General features: G+C 35.2%; 1 protein-coding gene across 1 annotated transcript in view; it reads left to right on the forward strand.

Moving 5' to 3' along the window:
- LOC149539220 (Glycosyl hydrolase family 38 protein) overlaps nucleotides 1-19515 on the forward strand; it is a 375203-nt gene extending 355688 nt beyond the window's left edge. The window contains exons 25-29 of the mRNA XM_089800555.1: nucleotides 4751-4861; nucleotides 4958-5053; nucleotides 18661-18708; nucleotides 18818-18886; nucleotides 18987-19515. Of these exons, the coding sequence (XP_089656681.1) occupies nucleotides 4751-4861; nucleotides 4958-5053; nucleotides 18661-18708; nucleotides 18818-18886; nucleotides 18987-19184 (522 nt within the window). The 3' untranslated portion in view covers nucleotides 19185-19515. The remainder of the gene's footprint in view (nucleotides 1-4750; nucleotides 4862-4957; nucleotides 5054-18660; nucleotides 18709-18817; nucleotides 18887-18986) is intronic.
- The last annotated feature ends 7198 nt before the right edge of the window (nucleotides 19516-26713 follow it).

The raw sequence follows: 26713 nt of genomic DNA on the forward strand, positions 1-26713 counted from the left end.
AATGAATATTGGGAAAAATATTGGATATAAATTGGCAACTTATTGGCAAAACATCAGGAACATAAAAAATTGCTTAGTGGTAACTTATTGCCAAGGAAAAAAATGAATATTGGGAAAAATATTGGATATAAATTGGCAACTTATTGGCAAAACATCAAGAACATAAAAAATTGGCATTCTATTTTGGTTATGGACATTGTTGGAGAGGTGAATGATAGCATAGTTCAAAATATTGTTATCGATAACTTATTGCCAAGGAAAAAAATGAATACTGGGAAAAATATTGGATATAAATTGGCAACTTATTGGCAAAACATCTAGAACATAAAAAATTGCTTGAATTTAATTAGAAATAAATTGTTTTGCAAAATTTAATGAGATGCATATAATGAGACAATAAATGAGTAAATGAACCAAACAAGTTGATTCTAGATATATTTAAATGCAAATAGGGTACAAAGTCGCATTCTCATGTGGAACGTTGATCACTAGTAGTCATAGTCTAATAGTCTAACTCTAGAGCAAACTAAAAATAGAAAATTGTCTTTGTAAACTATAAGTAAATACGACATAAAAATAGTTTGCATCTTCCTCTTCCCCTTCTCAACAAATCTTGTAAAAAAAATTGGAGTGGTAAGGGGACTAGCCCTAGAAGTCCACTGTGGTTGTGGCTCCTCCCTTTGCACAACTGGTTGCGAGTTAGCCTCCATCCTGCATGTAAATCATTTTGGCACTAGCATTGACTCCTCATCATCCTCATCCGCCTCATCCTTTTGAATGTCAACCAATCCCACTGCAAATCCATCTCCTTCCATAGTCTGCCTCTCCAAGTCACGGATCTCATCCTCTATAAACAATTGAGGTTGCTCCTGTGATGTCCAATCACATTAAGGATCTATGTCATCCAAATCAAGTGGGCCAACTAGTGTTTCCTCTACCTTTCTTACATTCAACTGAAGGTTATATTGCACATATACAAGTTCAATAAGGCGTTTATGTGCTAACTTGTTCTTCTTTGTGTGGATGGCCTCGAACAATCTCTAATTTCTCACAACTGAATGAACTACAAGGCTAGCATAAGATTTGGATGGCAAGCCTTTGCAGATTGGGACATTTGTACCCCAATTTTGCCACCAAACATCTGCAAAATTAAATATTAAAGAGTTAGAAAGAAAGGTGAAAACTTGTTTAGTAACTAAGTTTTTATCTACTTATCATGCATGTGAAAGACTCGAAAAACCCAAATATAATACATGGGGTTTGAGTGTTTCTTCCTCTCTTTGCTAAGTCTAAAGAGAGTATCTTGCCCCTTGCAATCTAATACACTTACACTTTGGACCTAGTAATGTCTCTCGCTTTAAGCTCAGGTACCATTCTCTACATGCATTTAGTGAGGCCCTCTATGACCTCTCCATTGGGATCTGAGTAGGATGGAGAGAAGAAAAAATGAGGTTTGAGGAAGTACCCCACCACATGAATGAGTTGGTGGAGTTGATTGTTTCACCTCCTAACAATAATTTCTTGACCCCGTCCAATTTGAGGTATGAATGTGTTGGTGGAGTTTTGATTGTTCCACCTCCTAACAATAATATCCTGACACCATCAAATTTGAGGGCAATGGGTTCTCTGCTCTCCCCTATTATTGATAGTCTCTACATGGAACATTTTGAAGATTTGGTCCTCCACTCCTTTCCCCTCAAACCAAGGTGGTGGAAATGTTATGTGGATTGTACCAATGTTTGTTAGCTACATGGCTTGTAAAAACTAGAAGATTTCCATTCATGCCCTCAATAAGTTAACTCCTTGCATCTCTTTTAAAGAGATTGAGTCCAAAAACCAACTCCCCTTCTTAGAATTTTTTCTTATCAAAAAAGTCAGTCCTTATCTCATCATGCTTCCTTAAGCCCACCCACATTGACCTCTATTTGCACTCTTCTCTTCACCACTCCTCTCAAAAAGCCAACATTGTAAAAACTCTAACCTCTGGAGCCTTCCAAACTTTTGATGAAGAATACTTGCACCATGAGTTGTCATATGTTCACCATGCCTTCTTTTTTAATGGTTACACCAACAAATTTATCACTAAACTCTTCAACCAAATTAGATCTAATATCTTATCAAAAGCCAATTCTACCCAACTCACTTGCACACCCATGGCTTCTCTACCATTCATTTAAGGCAATCCCCATAGATATTTGAAATCCTTCTTAAAAATGACCTTTGATGTGCCTTCAGACCTTTCTCTACTTGAAGAAACCACTTCCCTCTTATTAAAGACCCTAGGGACATCTATCTTGAGTATGATGCCTAAAAAGCAGTTTTTGCTTGTGACATTCCCTATATAGCGGAAACCGGTCTCTTTTTCCAAAACTAGAATCAAGGAACATGTAGCTGACATTAGACATCATCCCTTGCTGATCACTCCTCTACAAAACACCATATTTGCATAGAAAACCCACATCTTTTCCAAATAAGATAAACTCTTAAAGAGGAAGCTCAAATAATCCATTGAAATCCACCTTTCTAACTGCAATCAGGATGAAGGATGGCACCTAAGGTTTTCCTAGCTTTCTCTTTAATATAACCTTAGAATCACTCTCAAGATGCGGTTTACCTATTATTTGAACATTTTACCTTCCAATTGCATATTGTGCAATTAACATTTTTGTGTTATCTTTACCTTCTGTTTAAAAACTTAATCAAATGCTATCCTTTCTATAGTTAATGACATTATTCATGTTTTTATGGCACTTTTATTTGAACTTAATATATAATCATACACATCACACTTTAGTAGCATTTTTGCCTCCTTGTATTTAAATTTAAATGCTTTAGTGGTGAGTCATGCAATATACACAACTTGCTCTCTCACACCTCATTGATCAGTTGCATGATTTGTACCTTTGTGCCACTTTCTCTGATTTTTGTAAATTTCTGCTCACAAAGAATGCTTAGTAGCCTGTGTACAGTCACAAGATTTTTATCATCTTGTCAGCTTGTTACTTCGTTCATTTTGTAGCACCCAAGTGGTGGTTTCTGCAATTCTTACCTTTTTACCAGTTCTGCCATTGTTATGACAATAAAATCATACCTTCCATTTCTCCCTACCACTGTCCTCGTTAATGTAACTTTCTCATTTGATCTCTGAATTTACTTTCTACAAAGCATTAGAAAGCCTCCATGGTTATCTACAAGATGAGATCAGCTAGGGTACAAAGCACACGAGTGTGAGGTGAAGTGTGAGTTTCATAATAAAGGGCTTGGTAAGGGAATAATCGACATTTTCATGGGGGAAAATGACTCAAGCACAAAACAAATTCATATCGGTACAACTTATTTCAACTCCTTAGTCAAACATACTGAAGATAATAATAAACTCTTGTGGAAAACCTTATCTAACCTTGACAAGAGGTAAAAAATAAACTCTTCAACTATATCATGAGGAAACAAAAGGCTCTCTTAAGCTGCCCTTGTTTATTCAAAGATAACAAGAAGAAAAAAAGAACTCATGAGGGACACCTCATTAACACGAGGTTTTAATAAACCGTTTCAAACAACTCTATTTAATCCTATAGACATGAACCATTAAAGTTCTCTTCACTAAATCTTTATTCCATCAGCCATATCAAAAGAAATAAGTCCTCAAGTAAACTCCTTAATTAGTCAACCATAAGAAGAATATGAAGACACTGCTATCATCATTTGAGGGCATTCCTAGCATGGATTTTGTATATCCTTCCCTGAGGACCAGATGCAAACTAAGCTATGAGATGAGATGATTTAATAATATCTCAGCCAAATTAGACTATGAAATGTGTAAATACTTTTACTTGTTTATAAGTATTTTCCTATGGATGTACACTTGTAAAATAAATTCTCTAAACTTTGTCCAATTGTCATGAATAAAAATTTCATGTACAAGTAATGACTTGCAATGTTTGTGTGATTGTGCATGGCTTACTTAAATAGCAGAAAAGGTAAAAGGAAATTTATTTAATTCCATATTCATTTAAGCTTACGCCCTTAACAAAATTTTCTTTCCCAAGACATTTGCCAATGGGTGCACACTGCATATACCAGGTTTCTTCATGTAGATTATGGATTTGTTCATGGCTATGCATTAATGAAATTATAAAATGTACAATTTATGTTCATAAATTTGTAATAGACATACATTAATGCAGCCTAATTATTTATGAAATAAATCAATATTTTTCTTTTAAAAATAAACAGATCTGAATTAAATCTTGTTGGGAAATGTAGGCAGAGCAGATTGAATGTGGAAGTTTGCACATTTTCAGAAAATTTTATAATTTCCTTGATTGATGCTCGAAAAAGAGTTTGTAATGATTGAATTAATTAAATTGAAATACATTTCACTTGTGCTTTGAACAGTTCTTTGTATTGGGGCATTTAAATAAGGTGCAGATTTTATGTTCCTCAAAATGTCGGTAGGTTATAGAACCAGACAAGATTTCTCTATATAACCCCTGACATGGTGGATCACCTTGTTTCTGAATAGTTTTAATAAATCAGAAGAATATAATATCTATTACTCATTGAGGTTTCCTGGACTGTAAGATTTAAGTATATTTTTCTATTTCAACATTATGTTAATCTTATTAAAAATGTCTGCAGCTTTTGTCTGTTTTGATTGTGTCAAGTTGTGTCTATATATGGTAACACACATAATATTGTGTTTGCTCTATAACCTTTTATGTTTGCCTCAATAGCATTTTTTTTGCCTCAGATCCAAGGTAAATATTACTTCAGCATTGATGCTGTTAGTGATGGTGCTAAGTGGCGTCGTACTATTGGACAAGAAATATATTCCCCTCTTCTCTTAGCATTTACACACCAGGTATTTGTTTCCTTTCTGAAAACTTTGTGTGAAATAAACAGACCTCAATTAGTACAGGTATCAAGATTTTCTAGCTGATATATTGCTATTTGCCAGAAGGGAGATGATTGGACAGCTTCTCATGTATCAAAATTTACAGCAATGGATCCTACTTATTCTTTACCAAACAACATTGCAATTATCACACTTGAGGTAGCTGTGTGCTGAAATCTCTTTTTCTATATGTCATTATGAACCTTTCCTTGCTTGGTTTAGGACTTATTGCACTTCATTGTAGGATGATTCCAAAATACTAGAATTTGAATAAATTTGCATGCATAGATATACAAAATCATCATAGAAGATTTATTATTCTGTCTGAGATAAACTAGAATATCAATATTTACTCTACTCAAATCTCCATTTGCTCAAGGTTCAATCTATGCAGTAAGCATGGCTTCTTTGTGTACACTATTACAGTATGCGGAGTGGGTGTTCTGTGATACTGATGCAGAGGCAAGAGACTCGCCAACTAAGTTCTCCAACTCCCAAGGAAATGATTATGTAAAACATGCGATATGGCACTCTTCTAACCTTCTAGGCAATAACCCAACATGAGAATTCTTCAACACAATTACTAATCTGACTATATTAGACCTTACACAAGGTAACCATGATATTCACAACCGTATACAGTTCTCTGTCTCATTCTGACATTTCAACAAGTATTCTTTTCTTCATTAACTACACTACACCTCTTGTAGCCCTGCAATGTGGCTTTACTGACTATAACCTTTTACAATCTTCAACCTCTAAACTAAAAATACATATTTGAACACCTTTTATTCAGATTAAAATATCAAAAGATAGGAAAAAATTGTTTTGTAACAACACTCTCCAAAATAGGACCATAACTTTGTAAATTAGGCCTAATTAGACCTTCTTAGGCTGCCCACTTGACATACAACATTGAATGTTTTCTTGGTGATCAACACAAGCTTGGTAACATTCAATACATTCTCTTAGGTGACTGTAAAGCAGGTTTCATGACGTTGGATGAAAGAAACTTTTACCTTGAAATAGATCACAGTCTGGTCTAGACTAGGAACAATTCATTTATACTATTCCCAGTGAACGTGATTCTCACACCCATTGAGATTGCACTTATCCTGACTTGCAGAGTTCCCTAATTATCTTGACAAATAATTCAAGGTGTTCGACAGGTAACAGAGATCAATTTAATAACCAAATTGCAAAGACTCCCACTCTTCTTCCCTTGCTAGTCTGCTCCTTGAGGAGACAACCCCTAGGGCATCATGCTATGGTGAGGAAACTTTAATCTCAGTGTATGGAACTTTCAAAACCATAAAATATACCTTATAAACCTCCAATCAAACAAACTGCAGGGGATTACAATGGTTAGAATAAAAGATATCCATTTTTTTATACCAATGTTTACCCTGATGAGGGTTTCAGGCAGTTCGCCATAAAATTGCCATATCTGACAAGATATACCATGAAAATGAACAAGAATAGATTCAAATTATAGTAGATTTAATTTTCTAATGTCCACAAACAATTGCAAGATAAAATAGCATCACACACTATGTTCCCCCAAGTTTCTGGGATAGGGTCGGCAAGACAGGTTCACAAGATGACAATTTTTTTTGGCAATTTTGGGGATGGAGGGGGAAGCTATATATATATAGGGAAATTTTAAAATATTCATTAAAATTTGCAAATATACATGTCATTCATATGAAACTAAGCACAAAGCATGTCATTTAAACATTGTAAAACTTTAATATACACCATTTGAATGCCATTTAGGAAATAATATCCAATTTCAGTACTTAATTGTCAATATGCGAACAAAAATATTTAAATTTAAGTTTAGGAGTGAACAATATCATAAAAATCTGGAAATCTAAATATGCCCAAAGGCTAGAGGGCGATAAAGTATTAATGTATCATCATTATGTTCAAGTTCTAAGTTACCATATCCAGTTAGTTACCACAGAATTCAAAAGTTGATTCGCCTCAAATTTGAATTCAGTTCTTCAAAGTCTGTTCTAAATCATTATTTCCCTATGTAATTCACTGAAAATTCAGTCTAAGGGACCCTAGATGACTTTTTGATCATCTGCAACAAATTTTGACTAGTCAAAGTGCACCTAGAATGAATTTTGTGCAATTTTTGCAAAGTTCAAATGCATCTTGGGGACTGATGGAAGCAATAGGAACAGAGTTTTATATTAAATGTTGTATTTTAAACAAATCATGCATACATATCAAATGCAGAAGAATGAGGTTGTATATGATTCTACTATGCTAAAAAGAATTACCTGGCATCCTGAGAGTGAATGTTTTGACTAGTGATAGCTTGGGTTTTTTTTGAGAAGCCATGACAATGGGCTATTTGACTGCACTTTGAAGAACTTGAGCTCATTATGTGCACAGCAGAAAAAAAATATTTTACAATTTAATTGTTAAAGAGTCTGCTTTGCTTTTCTGTAGAATCGCAAGCATGTTAAAGGAACAGATTATTCAAAGAATAAAGTAAAAATTATATTGCTGTCATGCAACTCAAGCATGCATCTTTTTTGCATTGTATATAAATAAGAAACTACTAAATCAAAATGAAAATTCTCTAAAATATTATAGCCCTTAGCCAATATTATTACTGAAAATTCCTGGACATATCAAACTAAATTGATTGTAATTGCGCATACAAATAATATTTTAAAGAATTTATATAATTTATATAATTTATTTTTCATAATTTTGGACTTCAAAATACCTCATTTTCTTGTTAGTCCCTCATAAGATCATAAGATACATCTTCTTTACATGTCTTTTGTTCATATTCCTATAATTTTGTTTAATCTCTACACAAAATAGTTAACCGTTTCTATTAGAAGTGAAATATAGTTAAGAGACTATTTTTGTTTTTGCAATATTTGTATAATTGTATGTAGTATATTGTATAGATCATGCATTATATATATATATATATATATAAAATCTTATAGGGACAAACCTGAAGAAACCAGATTTCGAATTGGAAACTTAGTTCAAGTTCAACATAGTAAACAAAATATAGAGAAATGAAGCATATTGCTGCTCATATTTTACCCCTGCCACCATGGCATCAAAATCAGAGCCCTCACTATCATCCTCCACAGGTTGCACAGTCTCATCTAATGAAATTCCAACCAATCCTAGTGCTGTCTCATTCTCATCTATCTAGGCCACATCCTCAGGCTCAACATCCCATTGCAAAGTTGGTGTCTGCCTATACTCTAGAGTCTGACGATCCGTAAGTCAAAGAGCATGATACACGGTCATGAGCTTCTTTGCTCATTTAGAGGTAAGTTTGTTTTCTCTTGATGGAGTAGATAAATGAATATATGGACCAATTCTTCTCTGCAACTGAGGAACTAGCAACCCGTGCAAGGAGGCAAGTGGCAAGTGCTTTTAACTCAAGTATATCTCTCCCATGTCCACCATCCAATAGGATCTTTCTATGCCAAAACCACTCTATCCAACCTCACTTGTGGCTTACCCAAGTTTGGGCCATGAAAGTTGGTGAAGTCAAGGAACTGTGCACAAAGAGTAGAGGCCTCTTGAGCTGAATAAATCTTATCAATTCCTCTTCTGAAGCCATCCAATACCTCAAGATCAACACGTGGGAGGCCCCTTCCACCCAATTGTGCATACTATTTGGGATTTAAAGCAAAGGATGCCATATGAAGTGGGGTATTCATCATGTTCCATCTCTATGTAACAATAGGCCTAATATGCTCCTCATAAAACCCCAATGTAGGATCCTTTGCTGCAACAATTCTCGTCATCTTCCCCAACATGTTATTAATAGTTCCATGTAACAACCCCTTGTTCCAAGCCTTAGCTAACAACTAGCAAATCAATGAAATAAAGATGCTAATTCACATTCATGTGAAGGTGGTTATAATAGTTATGCTCATGAGAAAGAGGTTAACAATTATGTTGTCCAGCATTTTGTCACTGCAAAATGTTGGTGATAGAATGAAACTTTTTCAACTTAGTTTTGCATTTCTTTGAGTTAGTTCATTATTTAATTGGATAACATTGATCAACCAATCAATTCCAATTGATATAATGAATCCTTTTACTGAAGGCTTTTGTCAAGTCTTTCTAGTTTTTTTGTTTGTTGATCCTATGGTTTTTGAGGCCTTTAATGTCCTTTTTCTTGTTTTGAGTGTGTGTTTGTTGGCTTTTGGTCTTTTGGTTTTTCTTAAGTCATTGCTCTCAGTTTTCCCTTTTATTCAGTTTATCTTAGGGCTTAATCAGAGTTGGCAATCAAAAGATATGACCATTTAATTGCCCAAAAGGTGGACTCTCCAAGTGCAACTCCATGATTTTAAAAATCATGTTATATTTTGAAGTTGACATTCACTTTTTGAAAAATATAACTTAAATACACTTTATGTTATGTTTTTAAGTTGAGTTACTTTTTTATTTTTCACTTAGGTGACTATATAAACTATATAGTTTAATCTAATTTTTGAGTTTTAAATTGAGATAACCTAGTAAATATAACTTTTTAAATAATATCTACATACTACATGATAAAACATATAGTATAAATATTATTTATGGCCTAATAAGTAATATTTCATCAAAAATTAAATAAACATGTGCTTATTTAAATCACGTAAGTTGTGCAATTTTAACTTTATACTCACTTGCATATTTTAAAATATGCAAATGTATCTAGAGAGTGAGTTTTTGAACTAAAAGCATGTAAATGCCTTTGACTTAAAATGTGCAAGACCCTCCTAGAGTGAGTTTTGCATGTTTTTAAAATATGTAAAGACACTTGGAGAATGCATTTTTGCCTTGAAACATGATTTTAAAATATGCAATGGCACTTCTAGAGGGTGTTTTGCATGAAAAGATCAATCGCATGTTTTTAAAATATGTAATGGCACTTGGAGAATGTGTTTTGCATATGTTTCATGCATTTGCAAATGATGAACCCGAATTTGAAGAAGGGCAAAAAACTTCATCTTTTCCCTCTCCAAGAACACGTTTTATATTTCAAAAATGCATAGATTTGCATATATAATGGCTTGAAATCCATAGCAAGAGGGCTGTTTTTTGAATTTTAATGCATATATATGCATTTGGGGGTCATGATTTTGCATATTCAAGACAAACATGACTCATATTTTTGCATTTTTAAGCCATGTTTTTGTTAAAAAAAGCCCAGATTTGGAGCAGTTTTGATCACTTTTTGGCTCAAATAGAAGTCATTTTGAGGTTTCAATTCATATATATCCTATTGAGGAACACATTTTTTCCTTTAGATGTCAAAGAAACTCCATTTCATGCATTTTTATGAATTATGTTTTTGTTAAAAAGCCCAGAAAATTGAGGTTTTTATCCACTTTTATGCATTTTGAACTCATGTTTTTGCATTTGGGTGCATGAATATGCATTTGGGGAAGACATTTTTGCATTCCTAAATAAAAAATGACTCAAATACATTTTTTTTTTGGCCACATTTTTGTAAAAGCAGCCCAAATTTTTGCATGAAAAAACCACATTTTTATTAAAAACACTCAAAAATGGCATTTCCAGCCCATATTTTTGGATCAATGGAGGTTGTTTTTGAGTTTTAATTCATGCTATTGCCTTTGGAGATCACATTTTTGGCATTCTCATGTCAAAATCAACCCTTCATTGCTCATTAATATTCGTTGAATGCAAGTGTGGAAGAAGTCAAATTATTGTTTGAGAATTTGGATTTGGAGGAGAATTGGTCTTCAAAGTTTATGATTCTTGATATTTTGGCTCTTTAATCTTCAAATGAGTGGACATTTTCAAACTTGATCATCAATCCATGCTTATCTTGCTATTTCCATGCATATTTTAGCTTGAAGTTGCACACTTGTCCATATATATGCCATGAAAAGTGCTTTTTTTCTTTAAATATAATGAAAATTCTCATTTTCATACTTTTGGATTTTTCCAAACTCCAAATTCGAATTTGCACATGAAAACAACGTGCTTGTTGCCATGTTTGAGTCTTATATCAAAGGCACGTGCTTCTTTTGTGCTTGTTTTGCGTTGTTTGTTTGCTTTTTTTTTTTTTTTTTTTTTTCTTGTTTTTGAAGAAGTTGCAAGTTTTCCCCAAGAGCTTGAGCACATTTCACTTCACTCCACCTACCAACTCTTCGCGCAATTGCATCATTTCATTCCTTATCCGCCATTACATGCCAAGGCACAGTGCATACATTCCTTCAATATGCAATTACATTCCAAGAGCAATTACATGTATTTCCACTCTCCATGTCATAGCACATTGTATCTCACCCTCCATCTGCACATACATGTAATCTCATTCTCTATTCCCATTTTCATGCATCTCACTCTCCACACCCAATCGCATGTCATGATTACATGAAAATTCCCTTACATGTAATTGCATCTTGAGAACTCCTTTTTGACTGAAAGTTACTTTTAAAGAGTCAAAAAATGTCATGCGCACGCTTTCCCATGTACTTGGACTTCACCTTTCCTCAAATATATCTATAAGAGCTCACTTTGCCTCATTTTCGCATCATCACAAGGCACATTACATCCATTCCTTTCATATGCAATTACACTTCTACATGCGATTACATGTAATCTTACCCTCCATCTGCACTTACATGTAATCTCATTTTCCATCCACGATTACATTAATCTCATCCTTTTTCCATATACATTTACATGCCATCCATCTTCCTAAGTCTCATTTTAGCCCTTCCAATGACGAATTCAATCCCATTGAAACTTTCATGTTGCAGCAAGTCAAGATATGTCCGAATTTCTATAAAAATGAAGACATCCAGTAAAGAAGGGATGTTTCAAAGCAAAGAAGCAGTAAGTCATTTGGTCTCCATTTTCCCAATGGTTGCCAGAGAACCTAAGTTCGTGTGGGAAAGCGGCAAGCACTTTGTTTCAAAAAAAAGAAAAAGAAAAGTTAAAGGTGTTGATAGAAAGTTGTTTCAAGTTTACATTTGGACACCATCAAGGAGGTTTTCAAAATGTTAGAGACTCTAGTTTGTGCTGGTCTACAAAGGAGAATTCACGATAACTTGAACAAGAAAAAATTTGATCACATCAAGTTTTCAAATGACAATGGACAATTCATCAAAAAGAGTCAAAGGCTATCAAAAGACGCAACACCATGGTTATCAAGGTGAATAGAGTTGCACAAAATACGAGAACTTTCGATCCTATGATCATCCAAGATAGCATCGCTAAGTACAAGGCCCTTCAGAACAATCCCTAGGATTGTTTCCTTCTCTTCTATTTTTTTTCTTCTTCTTTCATGTTTGTAGTTGAAGAGGATGTATTGCAAAAATTGTGTTATTACATGTAATACGATTTACATTTGTAATGACATATAATCCAATAATTTCTCTTGTTAGTTAGACCAAGTCAAAGTTGGTTGAGTTGCTCCCACTTTTTCCTCATTTTTCTCAACTCCTTTGCCTATATAAAGGAGTTCCCCCTCATTGTAAAAATTATCTTTTGTTGTATGCAAGAAAGCTCTGCCACATTTGTGTAAGCATAACTTTGCTTGTGTAGTATGAATTCAGTAGAAAAGTGAATAAAAGAAGCAATTGAATTCGAAGCTTTGACTGAAAGCAATTGTGATAGAGAAAATTAGAAGCTTCGACTGTAATTTGTGCATATTGTCTTTAATTCGTGTTCTTAATGTGTGTTCAATAGTAGAGCATAGTGATTTAAGAAGTAATCAGAGTCGAAGCTTTGACTGGGAGTGGTTGTGGCAATACATAGACTAGGAGCTTTGACTATAGCTTGTATTACCATCTCAAATTCACAAAAAATAGTTAGAATTCCCTAGTTTTGGAAGTCTTTGTGCCCCAATGGTAGAGGTTATTCTTATAGAATAGGTTAAAACAAGACTTAGAGCCAAACTCATGCACTTTCAGCTAGCCTTTGAGTTAGTGTTAGTTTATTAGTATCACTGTTTCCAACTTTAGATACAAGTGTAGTTTAGAGATTTCATTTTTCCCATTATTCACTCCATGAGTAAGTGGATTCTTTCCTGAAAATTAAGAGGAAAGAATATTCGTAATATGTTTTCAAATCTCTCAACTTTTTGCTTACGTTGAGTTGATCTAAGGAACGGTGAGAAGGGGGAGCCTTCCCTTTAAGGTAGGAGAGACTCTGTCTCACACGCTGTGGCTGGTCATCCTATTTTGCGACTGCATTTTCACAAAACTGTTGGTTGCAAAATATCCACCCAACAATTTACAAACAATTTAAATGAATATCTTAACTAGCAATTAAAGGCATCATCAAATAAATTTAAATAAAGAATTTAAGTTCTACATACCCTAAATTTGGAAACCGAAATCTGCTCAGGATAGCATTTGCAAAACCCAGGCTAGTCCATATATACCACTTAGGACACAAATAGTTAAACCACGGTATCGTAATGTCAAATACCATTTAGGGCATCAAATAGCATTGTGTTAATCCTTTTCTTTCCTATTACTATTTATGGCAATCTCATATTATTAAAGATATGTTCATATTCATTATTCACATAAATGAAAGGCAGATATAACAACCATCTGGCAAGCCTATCTCATGCATGCAGATACATTTCATGATCATTTGGAAGATCAACTAATCTAATTGGTTACCAATTACATTGACAAGAAAAGTTGATGTCATTGAAGGGAATAACTGATTCAATGATATAAATCAATTTAACATTTCTTCAACTTGAGATTTTAAATATCATAAAAGTAAATACTTGTTACCAGAGGATATTGACTACAAATCATATCTCTATCTTGTACGAGCCTTGGCATCTAATGGAGAGGAGAAGCATTGTCTAGGCTTAACCTCCCAACTGCAGATCCTTAATTATCCCCACACAATCTCATTGGAGAAAGGCCCTCCCTACTCAGAAATTCACAGGGAAAAACATGTCCTACCACTGAGTATCTAGGTATTTAGAGTATCAACCCATAGCTCAACTTGACAACTGAATATACTTGGACAATCATGAGCTGACTTGGACTTAAGCAATCTCTTTCTTTAATTGATCATATATTTAAGACACTGAATAATAGTTTTCTTTTCTTTTCTCTTGCAAGATTTCTCTCTTCACCCATTTACACTTGGCTCTGCCAGCCTTGGAGTGCACCCTAGGAGATTGCTAATAATCAGGAGATTTTTTTAAATCAGAAATGTTCGTGAAACCATTTGATTTCAGTTACAACCAATACATATTATATTGCAAAGAAAATCAGAAGATATTTCAACGCAAATTTTACATAGCATATAGCTTTATATAATTTCATTGGTTGGGCATTCCTTTCCCTAGATTTATACTAGTTGATGCTTATGAAAAATATCAAATCAAAATATGAATGAGAAATGGGGAGTAGGCCGAAGGCTCTCAAATGTTAATTGTGCTCAATGCTAACATTTGCATTTGAATAAGGAAGCTTCCTTGAATCATAGGGCATTACTTTAAATGCAAATAATATGAGGAAAAATACATAACCTAGTTATAGAAGAAAATAAGACCAAATGCTTGTGCGGTAGCAAACATTATGCAAGATATGGCTCCACTCGAGCGGCTCAGTACTGTATTATTGTCTCGATGATATATTTCTGAAGTAAGTCGAGAACAAAGAAGAGTTTAAGAGAATCGTATGCAATGGAGAGAAAGAAACATGTGAGAGAGTGTTCTCTCAACTGCGAGGCATGGAAGTATGGTCTCCCATTGCAATTATAAGGAGCTCGAGTTGCAATTACAAGAATATGAATTCAAATTTTTTTAAAGAAATATTATGCTGCTAAGGGTGGCAACACTCATCGTTTGGAGTCATAACAAAACATAAAGAGTACACTTTCTCATGGTTTAAAACAAATATATATCTATATGTAAAGTTACAATGTTGACCACTACCACAATCTCAAAATAAAAGAGTGGTTAATAGCTCTTCTTATGATATTAAATGTTTTATATTTCTCTTGTTATAAAAATTGACCAAGTAGCTCATGGTATGGTCCAACGTACACTCTTGCTTGCCTAGCCCTTTACCCTTAGTCATGGTGGTTCAAGACTCATACCTATTTGCCCAGTGATAGGTGGTGCCCTTGTGCGCAATTCCTTTCTAGCAATGCTTTCCCCCCCTTCAACATACTCCTGCAAGGAAAGGAAATTCTTTGCAATTATATCATAATCCTCAACATAATCAAAATTACCATAATTCATAACCTTCATAACGACTAACCACCATTTCACTTTGCAAGATGAATAACCAACTTCCCAAGATTTCAAGATAACAATATATTAGCAACCATCTTACCATTTTACATTAATAATTTTACCTGTCAACTGACTTCGTGTGAAACCTCGACGCCTATATGTACATTTTTAAATTGAGTCAAAAATTGGAATTTTACATCTCATATATCTCTCCCAAACTAGGAGCATCAGTTTCAGCATATCTAATGACATCTACAATGGATGCTATTACAGAAAAAAATATCTACAAGATGAAAACGAAAAAAAAATTAGAATTAGAAATTTAAAATTTTTAAGACTATTAGTATGAAAATCAACAAGCAAAGGACTAACGTTAGATATAAAAATCAGCAACTTACCTCATTGTTGACCACTAACTCTCATCAAGGATCCTTTGCTTCACCGCTTTTCCTTTAGAGGATTTAGAATTGGACCATCATCCCCACTCTGATTCACCACCATCAATTGGAGTGCCTCATACACCTCAATCATCCTCTCCATCAAGATGAAGTATGTGCAATACCTATAGAGACAATTATAAATTAAAATAAAGTTAAACATTAATGGTTAAAAACATCATATGTAAGTTTGTAACAATTATAAATATAAATAAACTTAATGTAAATTAAAAGTGAATTATAATTAAAATTGACAGACCTTGTCTCGACTGGTTTGAGGAACTCCTTCTTAGAGGACTTGAATAGAACAAGTGTGGTGGTCGCATATAAACATTTGCACTTCTCTAGCTTCTAACACTGCCTATTTCACCTATTCAATCTTCCCTATGTCCTTCAATGCATTGTTCAAGGCATAAACACAACAAGGGGTCCAAAAGATGTGCCTTTAGGATCCCTCTATCATCAAACTGGTTGATTTGCACATAGGTGCAAAATCTGTGATAACCTGTACTACACTAGACGACCTAACCTCTGTTATGGCATCTGTTTAAATGGTGAACTAGAATTTTGCATCCTTCTTTCCTAAGCAATCTATGGCTTTCAAAAAATAAGAGCTAGCAAGTAATGTGACAATGATGTTGATGAGTGGTCGATGTCTAACATCAATCCACCCATCCATCATAATAGAATAGTCTGTCCTAACCTAAGTACGTTTCATATTTTTAAACAACAAAGCAACCCTTGAGTACTCTTCATCTAGGATGGTGGTTCGTAGACTATGTTCACCAAGGGGTACAAATGGGGGATTCATATTCAATATATCTTTCACCATTTGTTTAAAATAAGTGGAATGCGCTGCATGATATGGGATACCATTAGCAACAAAGAATCTACCAATGGATGTCTCACACTTTTCCTTTGCCTATGCATTAAACATATTTTCCACCGAGCCCTTCTCAGCACTACTCATCTTTCTCTTCCCTTTGAACTCAGTAGGGTTGCTACTAGTACCAATAGCAGATAACATATGCCTAGATGATTGTGCCTAAATAGATGGTGATGTCACAGTCAAATTTTGCCAAGTGCTATCTTTGGCTTTCTAATCTCTGTTTGTCAATCAAGTTTGGACAAGCTTTGACTCCATGGCATGCAACACCTAAAAAGTGTGACTTCACCCTTGTATAGCTGCCCCTAAAATTATCAAGACCAATATGACAATCCCGCACCCTAGTCTCTCCTGAATTCTTTTTATCTTTTGGCCTAAGTGTGACATATTGGAGAGGAGGTTTTTTCCTATTGAAAGGACCCGTCGCAAAATCCTTCATGATGGTGGAAGGCATTTAAACAAATCACGTTTAGGATCATCTCTTTTCCTAGTTCCACTACTAGCAGCATCACCCCCAACCACATTTTCTTCCTCATCACCACTACTAGTAGTACTCCCACTGCTGCTCATTATGCTTTATTTTGAGATTTAAATATGCAATGGAAATATGAGCTGAAATAATGAAAATAAATTTTTAAATATTAGTAATTTTCAAGCTGCAAATCTATTTTAAAAATGGAACCCTTGCACAAAAATGAAAGCTCAAACCCTTGCTCAAGCTCTTGGAAGCAAAAAAATCGCCTCCTGTTTTGGTAAAATGAAAACCCCAGCCAGCTGCAACACACTCCAACTTCACTAGCAAAACCAAAGAAATGATAAAACAACCATAATGTGGTCCCTTTTAAAGTTTTAGGGCATTTGGAGGGGTGGGGCCCACCTAGGTGACTGAGTAGGAAGCAAAGTTTTAATGTTTTTTTGGTTACTTTATTTTTTGCATGGAAAAAATTGGGAACAGTCCACCGACCTCGGTACAGTCGAGGGATGTCTGGATGTCCCCTTTCCATACTGAGGATGGCAAGCCGTCCCCCTTTTTTAACCCAGGTTTCCCCAAGTACCTGCAACATCCCTTGTCCCCAACCGTACCAAGGATGGCAAGCCATCCCCCTTCTTTTACCCAAGCGTCCCCGAGTACCTGAAATGTCCTCATTCTTTTTTGCACTTTTGGGGATGGCAGGGGAATGTCCCATACCCGTCCCCCCATCCCTAGGACGTTCCCGTCTTGGGGTTTTTTTCCGGGGACACGTCCCCGGGGTACGTATATCACACATTATCATACATCTTGCTGCTACAGTCACTGTACTGTCAAAACATGGAAACAATCAATGCATTTTTTATTTTTCTTGAGGATATATTGCTACCAATGCAGACATTTTTCTTGATTTTGACCTCACCTTCTTTGTTAAGGCATAAAAATCTCTTTAAAACCAAAAAAACCAACTCCTAACTGTCCAACTTATACACACTTTTTCGCATTTCTGTACTAAGACAACTTTTTTGTCAATGTGACAACTTTTTGTCCATTTTCACAATATGCCTACGGACTCACCTACTTGACCTTTTAACATCAAAATGATCTTTTATAGGCTTCCTTGCATCAAATGGATTTTTAAAACTCCAATTTAGGCTCCTGTGACCCTATTAGTTATTTGGTTGCAAGAAAAAAATGCTAAACAACTTTTCTTGCAACTTGATAACTTTTACAACCTATGACCATATGAACCTAACAAACTCCATTGCATCATGAACGGTCAATCATGACCTTATTATAATCAAAGAAGACTCAAAGTACCAAAACTTATGATTTGACCTTGTTTGACAATCAAGGCTATACAACATTATTAGTTTAACTTGAGAAGTTCACTCACATATTACCCATCTATTGGATTGAATAATTAGAAAAAGCTGATTTCATTGCCTTTTTATAGCTTTGGGCGAAGAAAATACTGCTTAGTTTTGAAACATGTTCCTGTGCCATTATGTGCTCTACTGTACTCCAAAAATGTATTGCACGGTGCTACCTTCAGGATCAAACTTCTTGTAGTTTAGCTAACTTATAACCAAACTCATTTGATAAGCAGCTGTCATATTTCTATGATATTTATCATTTTGAATGTAAAATGATTTCACAATAGCTATTAGTGAAAACTGTACATCAACCTGACATCAGTTGTTTGTTCTCCATCTAATTTTTAATATTCCGCAGGAACTCGAAGATGGAAGTGTGCTACTTCGCTTGGCCCATGTTTATGAGGTTCATAAATGCTAACAATTATTTTTACAGTCGGTGTATTTATTATTGTCTTTGAGACAGATTAGCTCATGTTTAGAGCTATCCATTTACCACGTCTTGGCATTAACAGGCTGGAGAAGATGCTATGTATTCCAATATCGCTACAGTTGAGCTGAAAAAGGTGTTTCCTAATAAAATGGTAATTGAATCTTAGCTCATCTCACTTAGTTTAGTATTCCTTCTTGGATGAAGATCCATGGTATGATAATTTGATGTAAGGAAATGGATCAAACTTGCAGATAAGTGAATTGACAGAGATGAATTTGTCAGCAAATCAAGAAAAATCTGCAATGAAACAGAAAGAGTGGAAAGTGGAAGGTTATGACGGTGAACAGCAGGTGGAAGTTGGTGTAAGAGGTCGTCCTGTAGATAAGTACAAAATGGTGATTGAGTTGGGGCCCATGGAAATTCGCACATTCATCTTGTATTTCAAATAAACTATTAAAACATCAACATTGATTCTGCTTATAGCAGATAATTTAATTTTGAAAACATGTGCCTTCTGCACAGAGGAAAAATTTCACAGTTTGGATTGCATGCATCTTACTATGAAGTGTGATCATTGGCCTTTTATCATTCATAATCATTCTTCTTTGATAAGTGTAACCTCTGGTCTGCTGACATCTACTGGCTTTCAGCAACCAGTGCATACTGAAAACTTCCCCTTATAGTGGATCCCTGAACTGGGATCTTCCTAACAAACAAGGGAGATATTGAACTGCGTTAGCTGAAAAATAAAAAGATAAACAGTCCGAGATTTATGTTTTAGACCATCTCAGTGGATTTGGCATATTCACTTTCTTCAGTGAACTGGCTAGTTAAAGTTTAGATGAAATTTCAATAATATTTTTATCGCAGTAATTGGTGACATATCAGTTAGTTTTTAAAAAAGATATATCAGATTACAGATGCCTTATTTCATAAATAACCAGGCAACCTGTCATTCTTTCTAAATTTCTAGACATTTGCTAACTCTGTATGAAAAATAAGCCGAAAAACAATTTAAACCATAGCTGCACAGTTTGGTGTTTTTACAGGGAAGATACAACAATACTTTCCAGAAAGCTTCTAAATACATGGAGAATCTTGGCATTTGGTTTCTATTTGCATTTTGGTTTGTCTTTTGCAAGACAACTCAAACAGGGGTAAAATGTGAGCAAAACCTTTTTTCAAATTGTATGGGGAAGTGTAATGTCCCTTTACATGTTTTTTAGGGTTTGGGGCTGATTTATTTTAAGTTCAATCGCAAGAGACTTCTTTCTATAAAACTTATACTCAAAACCAATTGATAGAGTGGTGGTTGCAATGTTAATTATCTTGTTAGTCTTTATATGTATCTATTGTGGTCCTCACTGCTTGCACTTCTTATCGCCTTTACCACTCTCCTTGAAAATCCTTCACATTAAATCTGTATTTCTCAGATTTGTTTGTGTATATCATTTCTCTCTTCCATGTTTTCACATTCACACAAAAAATACACATACCAAGACCTTTTCTGAATTGCATTTACTTCCCCTTCAAATCTGCATATACCTCTCTGCAAATCTGCTTATATGTACTTATATATCTGCTGCCATATACTCAGAATCATGCTCAATCTTCTTTCACAACTCTGAACATAAATATGGAAATATATTCACGTAGATTTATTCTTTAACATCTTATATGTGTCCATATAATTCTGCATTTATACTCCATGCATGGGCAGCATCTCTTCTTAAAATTGATCGGGAATCCTCTTCATTTTAAGCCCATTTATTTCTTTGGGACCTGCGTTTTTACTCAGAAAATTATTATTTAATTTCTTCAATATGCTCGACAAATCTGCTCTAAGAGCTTCTTTAATCTTCCATATGGACCTTGCTTGAAATAAGAATTATATTTCATTAGAGCCCCCAATATTTCTTGATATTCATAAATTTTACTTTTGCAGATGCTATAATTGTTGTTTTCTAAGTATCTTGGAAGCATGCAGTGTGTGTAGCTGTTCTTGGTTGATAATTTATATGCCACCATTTTCTCCTTGGGAAGATTACTCCCCTTAGAACAGATCCAGGTTTATAATAAATGAGGTAAATGCCTCTTAGTATAGATGCACAGTTTTATTTATTTGTGTCTTTTAGTTAACTACCATTGATCTCTTAAAAACTCTAACTAGAGCAGGATCTACCATTCTACAAGGTAGGAGAAGATATACAAAAATCATTTGATATGAAAGATTAATCCAGAGAATAGAACCTTATGGAGCAACAAACAACTTGTCAACACTACTACCTAGCATTGCATCCATAAAAGGAAGAATTTGTGTATCAAATGGGAATCGAGATATGTATATGCATGAAAAGAAGTCGATCCCACAAAATAAAGACAATACTTGACAAAGAACAAAAGAAAATAATCTTCAAGTTACCAGAAGGACATGGCATATTTGAACATATTGAATAATGAGTATAGGAGGCTTGTGGAGGGAGAGGCACTGTAATATTCAGTCACATGACAAAAAGCTCCAAGATAGGCAAGAACCTTGAGGGGACCTACTTGTAGACTATTTCACATACCCTTGGTAATTCCACCATCCTATGTTGGATCTAGGAATGGGGAAAGGGCTTTAATTAAGAAAGAATTTCTAGCTCACACTATTGCAAGTACCTTTCGAACTAAGTTTGCAATTAAGGGAGAATCGCTAGGGTACTTGTTGGTTAACACTTTTTCTTCCTTGATTTGGTTTATGCCCTAACTCTTAATACACCCAATGTGGTGAAAGACAAAGTTGTTAGCAATAGGTTGTGTCAGTGTAGGTATTCTATCAAGGACCCCTAAATTGGAAGGTGCAACTCCCTTGTATGCAAAGATTTGCGATGAATGTTGTTTTTAGTAGAGCAGTAGGATTTAGGGGTGTTCGCTTAACTAAAGAGCGAAAGAGGTATGACCAAATTGCCCAAAGCTTTAAAACAAGCTAGGTGAATCTTAGGTAATGGCTCACAAATCTCCACAGCTATGAATGCACATGAGTCACCTTAAGTTCTTTTGATACCCAAATAGAGCTTATTTAATCTACTGAATGCAAGATGCAACAACATGAGACTAACTAATAATGCATATTGCATAAGAAGAAGAAGGATAATCAACTTAGCAATGCCCAAATCGCCTAAGTTACTGAGGTTCCACAATAACTGTTTGCTTCTTTCTCAATAGCTTAGATTAATAAATCTCAAACTCCCCACACGAGCATGAAGATGCAAATGACTAACTTGTATAAAACAAAGGAAATGAGATATATTGCAAATAAGGGACATAAATCTTGCAACTACTAATAAGAAAGAAATAAAACCTAGCTCATTTGCAATCCCACAGTTTTACTAAGAGCACATTTCATTCCAACCACCGTACAAGAACTAAAACTAAGCTAATATGAATGACAGAATTAAAATATGGACACAGAGTCTCACACAGTAGTCCCAGCTACTGGGATTTGCACAAATCCAAATTTTGTCGATCTTATTTACATCTCTAAAAGTTACATTTATAGGCCTTGTTAGAGCTGGTTAGTTACATTTCATGATTACTCAATAGTGCATGATTGAATGATCCTAATAATAGAATTGACTCATTAGTCATCTGTTACAAAACTTTATCCTACGAGAAGAATGCCAAATATAGCTACAATATCAAGAAATGTGTGTGTGTGTGTGTGTGTGTGAGAGAGAGAGAGAGAAGGTTTTCAGAGAGTGTAATCCTCTATCAGAGCATTAGTTTTTCTTTGGAGTTATGGCCTTGGCTCTATATGCCTTCATTGCATCAATTACACTCTTCATCTCATGGACACTTCGAATGAGAATGTTGTCAGCTTTAATCATCTAATAATCATGCATTTCTGTCAATTCTTCAACTCTAGAAATCTTTGATTAGAGCTTCTCTATTGCATGCTTCAAAACACAAACCAATGCTAAGAGTTCCAAAATCTTTGCTACCTAAAGTTTGATGGATCAATAGCCTCATCAATGAATTCCAAGAATATAGTCTTCATTCATTCGATGTCTACCAACTGGCCATTATTGGTAACATATGATTCAGTTTGCAAAACCTTTAAATGTTTGAATATCTTGTCTATTACTTTCTTCACTAAATCATAGACATCTTTCAGCTCATGCTCAGACTTGACTGAGCTCTCAATTTTGAATTCTAATAATTGCTTCCAATGAAGCAATGGTTCTTGGCCTATTTTGAGTATTTCATGGGTCATAGCAACATTAGTTTTCATGTCAATCACCTCTTGCAACAAAGCTAATTGTTCTGTTAGGCTGTCTAATGCATTGCACATCGAAGTATGGTGGCTTGACACTGCTTCTCTCAATTTGTCAATGTCCAACAACAAATTCCCAAGGCTCTCAATAAGAGGGGGGCCTTGGGCCTTAATCTCATCAATCTAAGCACGACCAACTTGACCAAATTGTCTCTCCTATTGTAACTTAAGTAACAAATTCTTTTTCTCTTCTGCATTTGGGTTGAATGTGCTTGTAGAGATACTTCCAAGTGTAACTCTGATGTAATCCATCAATTCTTTGTTGAAGGCTTCCAATACCTCTTTTTTAGACCTTAACTCGTCCAATCTATCCTCAATTTTCTCATTTGTTGATTTCCAAATGTTGACCATTGAATCATGCATTGGAATGCCTATGTCAACCATTCTGATTTGAAAAATTGGTAGTAGTTAGCTCATGAAACTCTCCCTCCTAAGGTTCTGCAATTTCCACTAGCATATATATGACCAGTAGAGGAATCGATGGCCAATGTTGCTATAGTCTTTTGCTTCTTTGCCTTCTTTGATGTCGACTAAGCTATTGTTGCTTGCATAATGAGGTCCTTGGAGCAACTTCCTCACATCTTCTCTTTTATGATCAATAGTCTCATCCAACCATAACTCAGTTGAAAGGACATTGATTGCTAACTTCAAGGCTATAGGATCAAACAACTTCCTCGCAACTAGAGGTGTTACTTTGTTTTGGCCAGCAATAGGAAAGGCAATGACCTTGGTAATAGAGAGGGCTAGAGTGCCACCTTGTTGAGATGCCTCCTGCTCTTAACCATCCAAGGGTTATTGTCACCATTGAGGTTGATGAATGGCATCGAGGAGGAGAGCTTGGCTACTGATTTTTCCTTCTCCCTTTCCTTGTCTTTCTCTTCATCTCCGACCTTTTCCATACCTAGCAAAGATCCCCCACCACAAGTTGGGGTAATTTGAACATTCTTCTTAGGAGGTTGGTCTCCTCCATCAACAAATTGTGCTGGTCTGGCTGATGTTGATGTAGCAGCAATTGATTGAGCTATACTAGTAGAGCTTGCAGTTCTAGTTCTCTTCTTCCTTGCTCTAGTACACTCCACCCATATGTATGTCCTCTTGATGATACCACACATCAGGACTTCCATCGTGTTGATAACATGACCTTCAAGCGGAGTTGACACTATACGAGTATCCTTGATTTGCTTGTAAGTTGAGGGATGCATGTAGGAGCCATCATCTCCAAGGTCACTAACATCAATAGTATCATTATACAACTTAATTTCATCTATTATTAATTTGGACTAGTACCTTTCTCTGGTTTGGTATTTATTATAACAATCAACACAATAGTCTTCAATGCCTGGAACATGCCTATGAGCCTACCCTAGCTTCTGATGATCTTTTACAAAGTTCACTAAGTCATACTGGGGTCTTATTACCTCATAGTCTATCAATTTAATTCTACTCTCAAAGGCCTTGACTAGATTTCGAACATCAGATCTAGAGGCACAAGAGTAAGGTCCTACCACTATTGGAAAAGGAATCCCAACTATCTTCTTCACATTGGAACACAAGGTGTTCACCTCTAGTATTTGCCTACACAACTCAATGAGAACAACCTTGTCTTTAGGATATCTGGGGAGCATCTTTGGGAAACCATCAAATGCACCAATCCTCAGGTAGGAGAAAGATGGGAATCGGATGAAATAGCATCCAAATTGGCTGACTATTGATATGGCCTCTAGTGAGAACCTCCGCTTAGGGCATCCTTGCAATTCTTGACACAGTCTCATTGCGAAGGCATCATTTACCTTTACATATGCCTCAAAACTCCTCTGCAATTGTAAATAAGGGTAGAATTCATACACCTTGGTGTTCTTGTCATAGTCTTCAATAGTGGGAAGACTCGACCAGAGATGATGTGTGGCTAAGGCATATATTAGATTTGACGACATATAAAACTGCCTGAATGCCTTATCCAAATTTAGCCATGAGGCAAGCTCTTCACATATAATTTGAGCCCAGTCAATCTACAGTCCCTCAACACAAATGGCCTAGACTAAGTAGAAGTGATGCTTGATGAAATGTAAGATCTCATCCCTTCCTTTTAATCTTAGCAATTGTGCCAAGATGTCTACAATCTCTCTCTTTAAAATGGTTCCAAAAAGAGTCCTTGGCATCTTACTCTTTTTGGAGCGAGGTGTCTGAAACCAAGTTTTCTACATGTCCTCTCACCTCAAAGTCTTCCTCTCATTAAACATTGATGCAAAGGAAGAAAAGTCGATGACGCAATATTCTTCTTTTACTAGGATGTCGGATGTAGATTGCATCAATTCTTTGTTTACAAAAAGTAGAATAGATTGATCAGGTAACAATATCTACTCTGTCTCTAGATTGTATCTTTCAATACATTCCTTTACCAATTCTGGCTCTTGCATGGCCATAGGGAACCCAGCAACCTCGACTAATCTGCTCTCTTTCTGCTCTCTTTCAATTTATGGGTAATTGGATGGATAGGCTGGGTATTGAGTCTTTTGTGTAAATCGCCCAGGTCATAAAATTTGAAGTGTTAGAATAGTTCTTTAACTCACTCTCCAATCCAATTAGGCAATCATACCCTGCTGCTTTGATTGCTATTAGCTTATACTTTCATAGAGGTCACAAATTGCTTTGATAAAATAGTCATTACAACACGAAGAACTCCATTTGAGGAAAATTCGATCATATAGACTTGAGAATTCAAATGTTGGTGCCACGTGAATGAAATAACTCAAAACTAACAATCGTAATAGTTGGATTTATAATAAATTAGATAGGTCAATGGCTCTTTAAAACATTTGACTTCCACCCATATCATGATTCATAAATCTGATGAACATAACATTCACTTAAATCTCCTACAGTAATGAGATTAGTCATTTATCGAATCAGTTGAATTTGGCTTAATGGAAATTACCCTTTTCACTTCAAAATCTAGAACAAGGGTTTGCATTACTATTCTTTATGTGTGGGGAGCGGAAGCATAAACTTACCTTTCCATAAGCTTGCCTTTTCCTTTGATTTGGGATTGTGACATGAGCAATACTCCTTCAATGCCTTGGACATCCTATTACTTTCTTTTCCGAACAAAGCTTTCCTTTTTATTTTAGCTCATTCTTTGGAGAAGCCATGAAATGGAATTTTTGCCTTGAGGGCTTGGACTCTTATCTTCTTTAATCAAGTTTGCACTTCATGAACTATTCCATCATGAACAACATTGTGGTATTTCCAAAGAATGCTTTCACATGGATTTAATATTTTCACATTTTTATATATTCCGAAATAGAAAGTCCATCCTTTCCTTTTAGACAGAAGGTGTCATTGAGGCATATGTTTTCCAAAGGTTTGAACAACTAGAAATTTTTCATTGATTTTTTGGTTATTCATTTTCTCTCCCCAACACTGCTTCGGAAATGAATTTGAAGACATTCACTTCCAAAGGAAGAACACTCAAATTGATGAAACTCCATTTTTCTACCTTGAGCAAATTCAAACTTCGGATTGGCACTGTTAGGGTTCCATGGCTATGGATCCTTATTGTTTTGATCTTCTCTTCATGAAGCAACCTTTGAAATTATTTGGAGATGTCAATATGCAATGCTTCTTCAAGATCTTACATATCAAGACACACCAACAATGGGAATC

Source organism: Cupressus sempervirens, chromosome 9 (genome assembly GCF_028749045.1).
Source record: "Cupressus sempervirens isolate cs-2001-9-10 chromosome 9, ASM2874904v1, whole genome shotgun sequence".
NCBI lineage: Eukaryota > Viridiplantae > Streptophyta > Pinopsida > Cupressales > Cupressaceae > Cupressus > Cupressus sempervirens.